The 15141-nt window shown below is 41.2% G+C and overlaps 1 protein-coding gene across 5 annotated transcripts in view; it reads left to right on the top strand.

Annotated features, from left to right (window-relative positions):
* Positions 1-15141, top strand: part of tbc1d1 (TBC1 (tre-2/USP6, BUB2, cdc16) domain family, member 1) — a 293630-nt gene that overhangs the window by 141641 nt on the left and 136848 nt on the right. For all 5 annotated transcript variants that reach the window (XM_043693132.2, XM_043693142.2, XM_043693152.2 and 2 more), the window contains exon 3: positions 8957-9046. In XM_043693132.2, the coding sequence (XP_043549067.1) occupies positions 8957-9046 (90 nt within the window). The remainder of the gene's footprint in view (positions 1-8956; positions 9047-15141) is intronic.

A 15141-nucleotide genomic window follows, 5' to 3' on the forward strand; every position in this document is an offset into this window, starting at 1 on the left:
CAGCACAGCTGTAATGCTATCTCTTATCAAAAACACCACTCCTCCTCCTCTCTTCCTCCCTTTCTAACCTTCCTGTAGCATTTGTATCCTGGAACATTAAGCTGCCAGTCCTGTCCATCCCTGAGCCATGTTTCCGTAATTGCTATGATATCCCAGTCCCATGTTCCTAACCATGTCCTGAGTTCATCTGCCTTCCCTGTTAGGCCCCTTGCATTGAAATAAGTGCAGTTTGTTAGTCCTACCTTGTCCCTGCCTGCCCTGACTGTTTGACACGCCTTGGCTCTCCACTGTACCAGTTTCAGATTAATCTCTTTCCTCACTATCTCCCTGAGTCCCAACCCCCCACCTTACTAGTTTAAATCCTCCCAAGCAGCTCTAACAAATCTCCCTGCCAGTATATTCGTCCCCTTCCAATTCAGGTGCAATCTGTCCTTCTTGTACAGGTCACTTCCACCCCAGAAGGAATTCCAATGTTCCAGAAATGTGAACCCTTCTCCCTGCACCAGCTGCTCAGCCATGCATTCATTTGCTCTGTCCTCCTATTCCTACCCTCACTAGGTCGCAGCACCAGGAGTAATCCAGATATTACTACTCTTGAGGATCTCCTTTTTTAAACTCCTGCCTAACTCTGTGTATATTCTCCCATTAGAATCTCAATCTTTTCCCTTCCTATGCCATTGGTTCCAGTGTGTACAATGACCTCCTGCTGGGCTCTCTTCCCCCTTGAGAACATTCTGCACCCTCGCTGAGACATCCTTGATCCTGGCACCAGGGAAGCAACACACCATTCTGATTTTTCATTGCTGGCCACAGAGACATCTGTCCATACCTCGAACTAGAGAATTCCCGAACACAATCATCTCTTGGAATCTGATGTACCTCTCATTATATTAGAGCCAGTCTCAATACCAGAAACTTGGCTGTTTGTGCTACGTTCCCCTGAGAATCCATCACCTCCTACATTTTCCAAAACAGTAAACTTGCTTGAAATGGGGATAGCTACAGAAGACCCCTACACTAATTGCCTACCTCTCTTCCCTTTCCTGGAGTTAACCCATCTATGTGACTGTATCTGCGACTTTTCCCCCTTCCTATAACTGCCATCCATCACATCCACCTGCTCTTGTAAATTCCTCATTGTCTCTGTCTCTCCATCTGATCCATTTGATCTGATAGGATTCACAACCAACAGCATTTATTACAGATATAATCCTCAGTAACACGTAAACTTTCCCTAAACTCCCACATCTGACAAGAAGAGCCTCTACTAAAGGCCATCTTTGCTTCTTTCAATCTATAGAACCAGCACATTGCCCTGTCTTATTCCTCTGCAAAATACTGCTCCAGGTTAAATTAATACTTATCCCTTATATTTTTAAGTTTAATCAAGAGACATATCTGAATGTAACATATAATCAAGAAAGAACCCATTCTACTCACTACTGCAAGCCTGCAGTAGGGTCACGCTTGAAATATTTATTTATCTGATTCTCTGCTGTGACCTCTCCCAAACAGGGTTCCTCCGAGATTAGTTGTGAATTTCACTGTTGGTTAATTTTCCAAGATGCACTCCGATGTCCAGCGATACACAAATTCAAACAGCAAAGACAGTACTGTGCAGGTTCAGTGCTATGTCAGTTAGCAATGTGAGCTTCTCTGTCTCTCTCCCTCACCGCTCCCCCCCCCCCCCCCCCCCCCGCCAAAGCATTGACCTCACCATGTGCTTCCTTTGTCTGTTCCTCTCCCTTTTAAAAGTGCTGTTGTTTTGATTTATTTCCTCAAGTTCTAAAACAATGCAACAGCACATAAAACAGTAATTGCCGCTCCTGGAATTCAAGGAAATCACCTCCAATACCTAAAATATCTCAAAGAAAGAGCAGTGTTACAGCCAAAAATGTTGCCCGTCCTCCATCTTCAGTTACCCAGAATGTCAGCATAGTAAAGGGCAAAATGCCTTTGTGACAAATAATTGTTCAGACTAAATGATGTAGATTACATCAAACAGAAAAGAAACAAAACCAAGTATTTTCAAGAACCTATATTTCAGTGTTATATTTGTAACGCTAATTGATTCTGTACTCCCCATTTACACTGGCATTGAAAAGAGAGTATTTCATTCTGATGTGTGGTTGAAGCACTGCTGTATGAACAGTACACAATGTTTGACTGCTTTATTGACCCAAACCACAGTATATTACAACCTTACATTGCTCCATAATGTTCTCACTGGTGCTCTGAAAAAAATATTTTGCTCCTCCCTGATCTCCTGGACTGTGCATCTCATGACATCTTGTCCCAGAGACTGGTCGCCTTCTACGTTTCAGCTCTTTCTTTCGTCAGATCTTTAAGCTCTTCACAACTACTCAGTAATTTGTCTTGTCTGGCAAATTATCACATTGGCAGTGACCATAGTAGTTGTTATTTCTGTGGGCCAACCATAGCCCGTATTTTCTGTCCGTGTTACGGATTTTATTGTCGTCTGGACTGGAAGTAGCTTAAAAATATGTCCCTGGGCTGTGCTCTGATGTTTCTCTCATGCTGCACCTCTCCCTCTCTTTTTCTAACATTGGCACCTTTTGGTTATTGAATGAACCCTGGGACTTGGTGTTCTCGGATTGTCAGTGTGGCAAAAACTGACTTTCAGATCCAGGGCCTAAGTAGCATGAGGGATGATTGCTATTCTTATAAAGAGTGCTGTCTTCTGTCATGCAGGGACTCTGGGCTTGGTTACAGGAACTGTATCCTCTGCACGCTACCCCAGTCAACTTGAGAGTCCCCAGTGTAGTGGGAAAAGCCATTTCTAGTCTGTGAGGATTTTAAGGTTGAACATTCAGCTGGGATGAGTCTTTATCTCTGAAGTCAGTTCTGTGTCAGTTGGCTGTGGGCAATGCACACATGTAGGATGGGCTGAATGGATTCGGATGGTGGTGTAAATTCCCTTCCTTTGACCTACCATTCTCTTTAAGTCTCTATGTGCAGGGAGTCTCATTTTTTTTCCCCTCCCTGCTGCAACTCTGCTTCATTTTCTCCTTTGGCTCTCTTTTACTTCTCAATTTGGATGGGAGTTAGGCAGTAACACGATGTGAAATGGCAGGAAATGGGACAACCAGCAGTTGCGATGGAAGGGGCGTTCTTGAAGTGCAGCCCTTAGTGACTCCTTTCCACTTTCTGTCACTCCTATTGCTGTCCCAACTTTTCTTGAATGGGATCACCTATTCGAACTGTCTCCTCCATCTTGTTTTTCTCACATTCCTCTCATTATCCACCTTGCACCAGCTTCTACCCACTTGCTCATCCCTCCCCTTTTCCCCATCTGCCTCCTCCATACCTTCTTTCAAATATTAATGCCCCGATGTTTACAGGAAGGGTATGATGGAGGGTAGTTAGAGCTGGGGACAAGGAAGTCCTGGAGGATCTTGTGTATGGGCCTTATCAGAATTTTAATTTGTATGTTGCCTGGTCAGATGTCAGCTTGTAAAAATAATGGCAAGTGGAGAGTGGGGATGGTCCCCAGTAATCGGGGGCGGGGAGAGCCAGGGAAAGGTGGTTGGAAAGGGGGAAGGGAGGTCTCCATTGACCAAGGGGGAGGCTGGTCCTCCTCTAGTGGCTGAGTTGGGGCAGGATGGTGGTGCTGCAGCTCCATCTGGTCCATCTCTAAAAAGCATTTACCAACTCTGTCTATAGCTCCCATCGCCTTTCCAGTGCCCAGTTTTCCAAGCCCCTGAAAACTCAAATGACAATTGTTCATTTAAAATCTGGTTCCCAGGTGTGTTTGGAGAGCCTGATTTAAATATGATGAAATGTCCCAAGGCTCAGACACTTGCATGCCACCAAGCCTGCCACTGTCATGACAGCATGTGCACACAGGGTGGACTTGAGTGAGTTCCCCACTTTCTAATTCTTTAATCATTCTTTGCTCACCCGACCCTCTCTGATGTTTCGTTGGTGGGGTTTCGCTGGTTAATAACCTGACGTCGAAATTTCAGTCACGCAGGAATTTGATGTTGGACCAAGATATTTTTCATCAAGTATAAGCCCTGCAGTCTTAGCAGGCATGTTGGTGTTAATATGATCGGACTGTGGTGTGCATCGAATGTTGTATTATCTCTTTGAGACAGTGACAGAACAGAATCCTCAATGTTATGATGCAGAAGGAAGCCATTCAGCCCCTCATGCCTGCAACGACGCTCTCAATATTCCGACTTGGTGCCAATTTCCTGCCTTTTACCCATAACCTCTATTTAAATGACCAGCTCTGCCTCACTTCCAGGCAGTGCATTCCAGACCTAGCCACTTTGTGTGAAAAAGTGTTTCCTTGCCTCGTTTTGTTTTGCTTTTTCAAATCACTTTAAATTGGTATCACCTGGTTCTTGATCCTTTTTATGAGCAGAAACTGTCCTTACTATCTACTCTGTCCAGAGCCCTCATTATTTGGAAAGCTTCTATCTGAGATCTCCTGGGTCCTTCTCCTCTTTGGGAACAGCAAGTATTCAAGGCTAGAATTGTAATTATCTTCATTTTTTTTAATGTTGTCTTGTGTCTAGTTAAGAAGGTGATTAATTGTATGTTTGCACAGGAGTTTAATTCTAAGTACCAAATTTAGGAGCGTGTCAAAGTCCTGGAGAGAGGGTGCAGAAGTGCTTTATTAGAAAGAGACCATGGATGGGGAACCACTGAAACTGGAATTGTTGTCTTAGAGCAGAGAACGCTAAAGGGCTTGATAGAGAGAAAGATAAACTCTTTCCAGTGACTCCAAGGTCAGGACCAAGAGTGCACAGATTTTATATAATTGAGGAAAGGTAGCAGAAGGGAGATGGATATAAAGAAAACTGTCATGACTGATTATGAACTGGAGTGCGCTGTTTGAACAAGTGGTGGCAGGAGATTCTGTAATAACATTCAAAAGGGAACTGGATAAATATTTGAAGGAAAGGCCCTGCAGGACAATTTTAGAAAGAGCTGGGAGCTGGATGTTTCCTTCAAATAATACAGACATGCATAATGTGTCATCACAATAGCTGTGTCATTATATCTTATTTTTTTTCCCCTTTTAATATTTGTTCTTAGGAGAATTGCCAGAACCATGAGTAAGCTGGAGTAGAGTAACTAAGATTAGACCGTTCAACGCATGGTGCAAGGATTGATTTGGGAGAAATGGATTTTAACTCTTGGGGCACAGGTACCAGTGAAGGGAAAGATGGGAACTGCACAATTGTGATGGTCTTCAACTGAACTGTGCTGGGACCAATGTTCCGTCACTACGGCAATAGAGAAAGTTTTCATCTAAATAGTGGAGTGTGAGGAGTCCAGTCAAGGAAAAAAGTGCTATATGAGAGAGGGAGAGACAGGGGAGCAGGCAAGATAACAGTGAGGGAAATGATAGTCATCGTGTGGCAGGAAGTTACAGAATAACAAAATATGTCAGCAGATAAGGCGAGAGATTGCAAAAGTAGTAAAAAGGTGGAGCTAAAGGCTCATATCCGCATGCACAAAGCATTCATAATACATGGATAAATTGACAGCTCAGATAGGAAAATAATGGTATGATCAAATAGCTGTTAAAGTCATGGCTGCACGGCGATCAAGTTTGGGACCTGAATTTTCAAATACATTTTGAAAGCCAAGACGCTAGGAAACAGTGGAGTGTTAGCTCTGTTAATTAAGAATGGCAATAATACAGTGGAGGAAAATCAAGTTCATTCTAAAGATTAAGACATACAATTGGTTTGGGTCAATAATAGAAATAGTAAAAGGAAGAAGTCACGTGGGCGTAGCATTTACGTCACCTAACAAAATCCACACTAGTTCGGGTTATACAGGAAGAAATAATGAGGAGTTGTGGGAGAGATATGACAATAATTATGGGTAGTTTTAGTGTATATGTAGGCTTAATGAATCCGATTGACAAAAGATCGTCTGGAAACTGAAGTCATAATGTGTTTATGGAATAGTTTCACAACAGAAATTGTTGGAAAAACTCTGGCTATAGAGAAAAAAGAAAAGTTAACATTTTGGATCCAGTGGCTTTTTCTTCAGAACTGGACCGGAAATGTTAACTCTACTTTCTCTCCACAGATATTCCTTCCACTCTCCTGAGTTTTTCCATCATCCACAGGAAACGTTGGTGGAAGCTGGGTACAGTAGTAGCAATCGAGTGAGAATGAGGTAGCAGACAGAAGATGGTGATAGCTTTGCTGACAGAGTGGAGAACATCATTGACCTCCTTTCTACACTTTCATCCAGATGGCTGATGTTGCAGTGACCTGTATGGCTGGAACAGTTGAGTGTCAAGACTTCCAGTGTCTGTCCTGGGGGTAGAGAGAGTCCCACAGCTGCACTACCCTGTCCAGTAGGACCTTCAGGTCTCTGCTTACCACATGGGATGCTAAGTTTCCCTTCTCTGCCTTATTCGGTGAAATGTCAGGAGCCATGCAGGTATCTCCAGAATAACCATACCTGCCCAGTGCATCATGGCCAGGGATATCAATCAGTTCTGGGATATCCCAGTAGTGGTGAGTTGTTCTGGGTATAGCGAGTGTTAGAATGGGGCCAGAATTGGATGAGAGAGGTGCACTGTAGGGGTGGTGTAGATCATTAATGAAGTAAGTTTGGGAAGTTGTCGTGAGAAAACTCGCTAGACCTTGAGACAAACCCTCTGTGAACGACACTTTGGACTGATGCCTACATTTCTTCTAACCCATGTATCTCCATATTTAAGACCGACGAGGAGAAACTCTTGCTCTGTTTAGTTTATGGAACATTTCCCCCAGGAAAACATTAGGAGTAGGTTCATTAAATATTTTTAAGATTTGAGTTGGAGTTTTGACTGATGTGGGAATCGCATGGTATAGGGAGTGGCTGGGATAGTGCACCGAGACCTCCATCAGAATCAGCTATGAACTTATTTAATGGCAGAGCAAGCCTGGGAACTGACTGGCCTACTCCAGCTCCTAACTTGTACATTCATTTGAATGCTTGTAGCAATTGGTAAAATGGTTTGCATTCTTTTGGACTGCTGAGTTCAATTTATTTTCTCAGATCCTCTATTGAAATGTGCATGCAAATGTTGATGCAGTTTTGATCTATTTTTGCAGCATGGAAGAACTTTTAAACTAACCTCTTAATTTTCCACGCCTGTCTTTATTTGAGATTTGTGGTGTTGATGATTTCTTCTTTTTCCCCTTTTTCGGGTTGAGTAATTTGATCCAAATCATTTGTTGAATCAATCTATTTATCTAAAGAGCTCTGGCAATGCAAATCAGATGTTTAAATTCCCACTGCTCTGTCAAAGGGTAATGGAGCAGAAGAAGGGATGTTGAAGATGATTCATTGTTCATAACAGGGACACATGTTGTTTTAATATAATTTGTGGAAATAAAAAGATAACTTAAATAAGAAATTGGAACTATGACTAAGCTAGAATGATGATGGCTGTTGAGTTCATTAGAGGAACTGGGAAATGGCTTTTTTCCTGTGATGCTTCAGTCTAGTTGTTAGAATCCTTTCAAATGTTAAGGAGATATTAGCTCAATTCCTATAGCAGCGCTGTTGACTTAAGTGTCTATCAGTTCGAGATTTTTAAAGAAGTCATTTATTGGAAATCTGAACCAGTTCCTGATTGACCTTTGATCATGCACTGTATGTTGCTGCACATTGCCAGTCATTTAATTATCAAAGGGACATGACATAATGCATCATAAATTCTAGCAACCAAATGGATATGAATTAGAGTCTTGGGTTTGTGGGATTGATTTATTCTTTGTGGAAATGGAATTGAATCATGGGTAATATGACATCCACTGACTGTAAAATTCCTGACTCATTCACTCACTCACTCCATGGTTTGAAATAGAAACTTAAGCAGAGTTTCTTGTTCAGTTTTGTATTGTACACATCACAAAATGGAGCATGCTTCAACAACCCATTTAATACCATTTCTGAATTTGGAGATGATAGGTTGTTTTAGGTCTTCTGTTTACCTGGTCTATTTTAAATGTATAAATACCTATCTGAACAGCTGAAAAGCAGCACAAATGAGGTATGGATGTTATGAGGTTCTTTTTCACCTTGACATTTTTCTTTGTTCAGCTGGCCTGTTGTTCAGCTGGCCTGTTGTTTTTTTTTTCCCCTGTTGACAGATTTTTCTGAAGCAAGTCTGCAATTTTGGGTGATTGATGATTTTATCTTCTCCATTTAGCTATATTATATCCTCAAAATCTTGACTTGCAGCAATTGTAATCGTACCCATTAACTGGTCTTGATGTAGCATTACATTTATGAGCAACTGCTCTTCATCTCATTTGCAGCTGAATCATTGTCTGTAGTTGAAAGTTGAGCCTCTCGGGAGTAGGCCACAAAAGGACTTGATCCCGATGCCATCTCTGTGTACATCATTATTTTATTAGGGCACCACAACATTTCAGCCATATGCATGCATCAGCCTCAAGGAAAGATAATGCATTGATGGAGTGCTGCACTCCTTTAGAAGAGATGCCAAACTGAAACCCTGTCCACCTCCTCAGGTGGATGTCTAAGCAACTAATCACCTTCTCAAAAACAACCAGGGATGGGCAGTGAATGCTGGTCAAGCCAGCAATGCCTTCATCCCACGAATTAATTTTTTAAAAAAGTACAAAATATTGCACTGAAATTTTTTAACAAAGCAGGGGAGTTATCTCCATTGTCTTGGTCACCATTGTTTCTTCCCTCACTGTCTCAAAAGCAGACTGTTACAGATTTGCAGCTGTGTTTCCTACATGACTGTACTTGAAAGATACCTTTATTGGCATTTAGGATGTCTGTTGATCAGGAAAGGTGCTGTATAAATGCAAGTCATTTTTTCTTTGTTATTGTATAGCAATATAAATATTTTGGGTACCTTTCCTTTGTGGCCCAGTTACTGCTGCAAGTGAATTTGTTTTTGTGAAAGTAAAACTCGTGTTTTTTTTTCTTTCAGATTGGCCAATCAGAGGTATACCTCATAAGTCCTGACACGAAGAAGGTGACGATTGAGAAAAATTTCAAAGAAATCTCCTTCTGCTCTCAGGTGAATATTCCCATCACTTGTGGTTGTCATCTCTACGTGCCATGCTGATGATGATCATGTGACTTAATTTCTTTGCTTTGGTCTTAAAATAAAAATGTGTGGACAATGAGTATTTTAATTTTGTAACTGACAATTACAGTCAGTTCGGATATAACAGGATAGTTCTGTTCTCATGTGATCTTGCATTAGAAGAAAATAGCACAGTAGTCACGCCGTTTAAACTAATGAGGTCAGAATAGCCAAAACAGGTAAGGAAAATTTGGCTTCTACAAGTAAAGGCCAAATTCTTTAATCGCGTTAACACCAATTTGTGTTGAAGAAACACATGTGATAGCAGCACTGACTGTACATTGAAAATTGTGTGTGTGTGTGTGTGTGTGTGTGTGTGTGTGTGTGTGTGTGTCAGTGAAATGAAAGTTTGAACCAAAGTTCTTGCAGTAGGAATACACTAACTAGATCAAATCTGTGACCGTAGGTATCGGAATTGCCTGGCGCCTTAATTTCGGTGGCTATCTCCAGAGAAACTGATGGATGAAGAAAAATGACTACCATATCTTTAAACTAATATGCAATATAGTTTTTTTACTCTGGATGCTGAAGTATTTATTGATATTTTGCTTCATTTAACTTAAATGTTCCAGTGATCGTATTTATCTTATTTTTGCAAGGGATGCTTTTCCTTTCTCTCCTAAAATATTACAATTCATATATTGAAGTTTGCGATTGATCTTCCAAACTGAAAGATTTGTTGAAGGTGTGGAGGAAGAAGCAAATTCTTCAGGCCAATGATCTGCTGTCAGAACTGAAAAAGACTAGAAATGGAGTGGATCTTAAATAAGTGAAAAGAGGCAGGAAAGATTGAAGCAAGCAGAAGGGAAGACTGTGATGTGTGGAATACAGGAGAGGTTAAATCACAGAAAGGATCATGTACCTGGCTTACCCATCTTTTTTCCACAGCTTCCAATTTGTCCATAGACCTGGACAAAAAAAAACCTACCTCCTCCCCAAAATCAACAAACAGAACTCCTCTGCGAGACTGTTCACCCTGTTCTTACCTCACTCGACCAGTTTCTCCCTATTTCAACTCTTCCCTTGAACAGTTTTGGTCCGGACCACCAATACTTTTTTTGCCATTTAATCTCTCCCACCTTCCATCAATAACAGAACATAGCACATAGAACATTACAGCGCAGTACAGGCCCTTTGGCCCTCAATGTTGCATCGACCTGAGATACCGATCTGAAGCCCATCTATTCTACACTATTCCATTTTCATCCATATGTTTATCATGCTGATTATAATGCTCGCTCAACCAATGACCATTTAAATGCCCTTAAAGTTGGCAAGTCTACTACTGTTGCAGGTAGTGCGTTCCATTCCCTTACTACTCTCTGAGTAAAGAACCTACCTCTGACATCTGTCTTATATCTATCACCCCTCAATTTAAAGCAATGCCCCCTCATGCTAGCCATCACCATCCAATGAAAAAGGCTCTCATTCTCCACCCTATCTAACCCTCTGATTAACTTGTATATCTCAATTAAGTCACCTCTCAACCTTCTTCTCTCTAATGAAAACAGCCTCCAATCCCTCAGCCTTTCCTTGTAAGACTTTCCCTCCATACCAGGCAACATCCTAGTAAATCTCCTCTCAACCCAATCCAAAGCTTCCACATCCTTCCTATAATGCGGTGACCAGAACTGTACACAATACTCCGTATAGAACTGTACGTAAAATTGCGGCTGCACTAGAGTTTTGCACGGCTGCAACATGACTTCATGGCTCCGAAACTCAATCCCTCTACCAATAAAAGCTAACACACCATATGCCGCCCTAACAATCCTATCAACCTGGGTGGCAACAGATTTTCTCATTTAACCTTTTACCATGGTGCCCCCTTTACTTTGCTTAAAACACATCATTTTCTAGCCTTTCCCTGTTCCAATGAAAGATCTTTGACCTCAACTGTTAATTCTGTTTCTGCCTTCACATATGCTGCCTGAAAACTGCTGCATACTTCCAGCATTTCCTGTATTTAATTTAGATGTCAGATTTGCAGCATCTGTATATTCTGCATTTGCCATTTTCAGTCTTGGGTTTGTGAATCACTAATCTGTGGAATAAAGAGACCTATATATGTTATGATGTTCATGTGACTGTGACATCAGCAAGAAAAACGAGTTGCATTTAAAAAGAGCATGTGAAGAGAGAGGACTTAGACACTGCACTGGAGCATTTTATTTCATAACATATGTCAAATGTATGAGTGTAAATGAGGAGTATCGCCTTAACTGAGGAGCTGAAGAGTCAAGATCAGTGGTAGCATATATATTCGAGTAAAGGTTGACCCCCCCCCCCCCCCCTGTTTTTGTTCCAAAATTCTGAACCTTTCCATACATCTCATGTAAAAGTCAACCCTAGTTCTTCACAGATAACAGATCAATATTTTTGAGTCAAGGTGTTATCCTGTACGGAAATGTTACGATGACAAAATGAATATTTTTTTTTGTGCTGTTAGGTGTTTTGGTGTGCAATTCACACTAACTTTGACGAAATTCACACCGGTGTTAGGCTGCGGATTTCTTAAGTTCATGGTTGAGCGAGCATTATAATTAGTATAATTAGCATGATACAAAGCTTATCACACCATTTCCTATATAGGATAGGCCTATATGCATTTACCTCACTATAATTACCATGCAGCTGTTGACGATGTCTCACAGTTACAATGATCAGTGCGCCTGTATGAGAGTCAAATGTCTGATAACCATTTTTTTTAATCAGAAATAAAAGCTTAAACTATTAGTTTGAAAAACTAAAACAATAGCAGACAAAGGAAAACAGAAGGAAATGGAAGAATTTGGCGCGAAAGTTTAAGGCGTCAGGTCACAACCTCCGTTTGTGTGCAGCTCAGCTCAGCTTCATTCCCCTGTAGCATTCTTGGATTTACCGTAATTCATTATGTTTTTTTTCTTTATTTGTTTAGAGATCAATTGGGCTTCTGCTACTCATACGGTATTTTGGACTGTAGCATGAATTTCAGCCCCTCAAAAGTAGTATCCATGTCATAGTCGACCCAATAAATTTAACCTTAAAATCAAATTTTTAGACTATTTTTTATATGAGTATATACGGTAAGTAGTCTCAAGGGGCAATATAAATGCAGACGCCCACAGCTCAGACTGGTATCCTGATGTACAGATAACGATATTAACTTAAAGCATTATATGAATCTGGATACAACAAAGTCACAAAGAGAGTAGATTAGCGATGGGAAAGAATTTTGGCAAGAATTTCCAAAGCTACGAGAAGTGGCAGATGGAGTTTAACTCAGATAAATGTGAGGTGCTGCATTTTGGGAAAGCAAATCTTAGCAGGACTTATACACTTAATGGTAAGGTCCTAGGGAGTGTTGCTGAACAAAGAGACCTTAGAGGGCAGGTTCATAGCTCCTTGAAAGTGGAGTCGCAAGTAGATAGGATAGTGAAGAAAGCATTTGGTATACTTTCCTCTTTTTGGTCAGAGTATTGAGTACAGGAGTTGGGGGGTCATGTTGCAGCTGTACAGGACATTGGTTAGGCCACTGTTGGAATATTGCATGCAATTCTGGTCTCCTTCCTATCGGAAAGATGTTGTGAAACTTGAAAGGGTTCAGAAATGATTTACAAGGATGTTGCCAGGGTTGGAGGATCTGAGCTACATGGAGAGGCTGAACAGGCTGGGGCTGTTTTCCCTGGAGCGTCGGAGGCTGAGGGGTGACTTTATAGAGGTTTACAAAATTATGAGGGGCATGGATAGGATAAATAGACAAAGTCATTTCCCTGGGGCCGTGGAGTCCAGAACTCGAGGGCATAGGTTTAGGGTGGGAGGGGAAAGATATAAAAGAGACCTAAGGGACAACTTTTTCACACAGGGGGTGGTATGTGTATGGAATGAGTTGCCAGAGGAAGTGGTGGAGGGTGGTACAATTGCAACATTTAAAAGGTATTTGGATGGGTATATGAATAGGAAGGGTTTGGAGGGATATGGGCCAGGTGCTGGCAGGTGGGACTAGATTAGGTTGGGATATCTGGTCAGCATGGACGGGTTGGACCGACAGGTCTGTTTCTGTGCTGTACATCTCTATGACTCTGACTCTATTTAATAATAAATTTGAAGCAGGAGTATTGCGTTACTCTACAAGATGATGCTAAACCCATTTGTTTGTATGCTCCCAGAAAAATTCCTCATCCTTTGGTGGGAAAGGTACCATCCCAGAACGACAGAATGGTAGAAAGTGGGGTCATATCACCAGTGACAGAAGTGTTACAGTGGTGTGTGGGGCCAGAACTGTTGCCAAAATAAATGGAGAACCATGATTTTGTGGGTTTCACTCCGTTAAGTAAAGGAAATGGAGTAGAAAATCATCCAATTTCATCTGTCAATAATAGTTTAGCAGAATTGGCAACTGGTAAAGTTTTCACAACACTGGATGTGAACAGTGGCTTCAGGGAGATAGCCTCAGAACATGGGGTCAGAATTACTGACCACATTTACCACATCATTTGAGCAATATTGCTGAAATGTCTCCACAGTTTAGGATTGCCTCTGCACCTGAGATTGTCAGAAGGCAATGTCCAGCATCCTGGAAGGGAAACAGGAAAGTGTTTGATATGTAAATGGTAATCTAGTGCATGAAGAATGACCACAACTAGCTGGCTGGGGATGTATTAAAGACACTGCAGAAAGCTAATTAGAAATCTAAGTTCTCCAGAATGACCATTACATTCCTAGGATACATTAGGCACTGGGAGCAGTCCTCATTCAAATATAAATGTTTTAAAATAACATTTATTTGATATCGAGTAGAGGACTATAACCATGGAGAAGAAAGCATTAGCAGTTATATGAGCATATGAAAGGTTCACAGACTATCTTGTGGGACTGACAGGACCATTAAAAATTGGTAACTTTATTCGGATACAAAGAAATGTCAAAAATGTCTCTATATCTACAAAGATCAGGCTTGAGCTGATCAGAGATATGTGCGGCATAAGTAATGACAGAATCATTCTATAGGTCATTAAATGGATTGAGCAGAAGTAGAGGATTTTATTCTTGTGGAAGAAGCAGTGTCTTATTCTCCAGCAATAACCAACACTATACTGGCAACTGAAGGCAAACTCAGTGCGGCACAAAACATGTGGCAAAGAGTATTGCAAAGTCAGACAACGTTGCTATGTTGAAAAATATTATTCACAAGACTAAGTGCTAAAAAAGTACCATGAGCAGAAGCAAAACCTGACAAAATTGGAATATTTATTGGTCTGTGAATGGTCATAAAGTCAATATGAAGGGAAATTCTCTAAAAAACCAGCAGGACATCTAGTTAGTACAAAGCACTGGGTGAAAGCATGCAACAATCATTATCGTGGCAAAGTGTTTACAAAGACATACATGAATACCTTTTTTACATACTTAATGTGCACCATATATAGCTAGGGACCTTCAGAGCCAATAATCTCATTAGGAATTTTGGAAATATCATGGGAATGGCTAACAACAGATTGTCCTGTAAAATTGAACAATGTTTTTAGTCCCAGTCAGCTCTCCTTCAAGAATAATAATGGGTTGCAACTGTACAAGGTGTTAATGAGGCCACGTTTGAAGTATGGTGTGTTCTCGTCACCCTAGTGTAGAAAAGAAATTATTAAACTAGAAAGAGTGCAGAAAGGATTTACTGGGATGCTACCTGGACTCGAAGGTTTGAGTTATAATGAGAGGCTAGGTAGCCTAGGATGACTTTCCCTGGAGTGTCGGAGACTGAGGGGTGACCTTTTGGAGGTCTATAAAATCATGAGTCATAGCCGAGATAGCCAAGGCCTTTTCCACATGGTGGGGAAGTCTAAAACTAGTGGGCATAGGTTTAGAGTGAGAGGGCAGGGACACAAAAGGGTCCCGTGGGGCAATTGTTTCACACCGAGGGTGGTGAGTGTCTGGAATGGGCTCCCAGAGGTGGTGTGGAAGTGAGGATAATTTTGTCATTTCAGAAACCTTTAGATGTGTATGTGAGTGGGAAAGATATGGAGGGATAGGGACTAAATGCAGACAAATGG

The sequence above is a fragment of the Chiloscyllium plagiosum genome, unplaced genomic scaffold, assembly GCF_037043375.1.
Source record: "Chiloscyllium plagiosum isolate Xiang-an unplaced genomic scaffold, Cpla_swu_hap1 HiC_scaffold_1, whole genome shotgun sequence".
NCBI lineage: Eukaryota > Metazoa > Chordata > Chondrichthyes > Orectolobiformes > Hemiscylliidae > Chiloscyllium > Chiloscyllium plagiosum.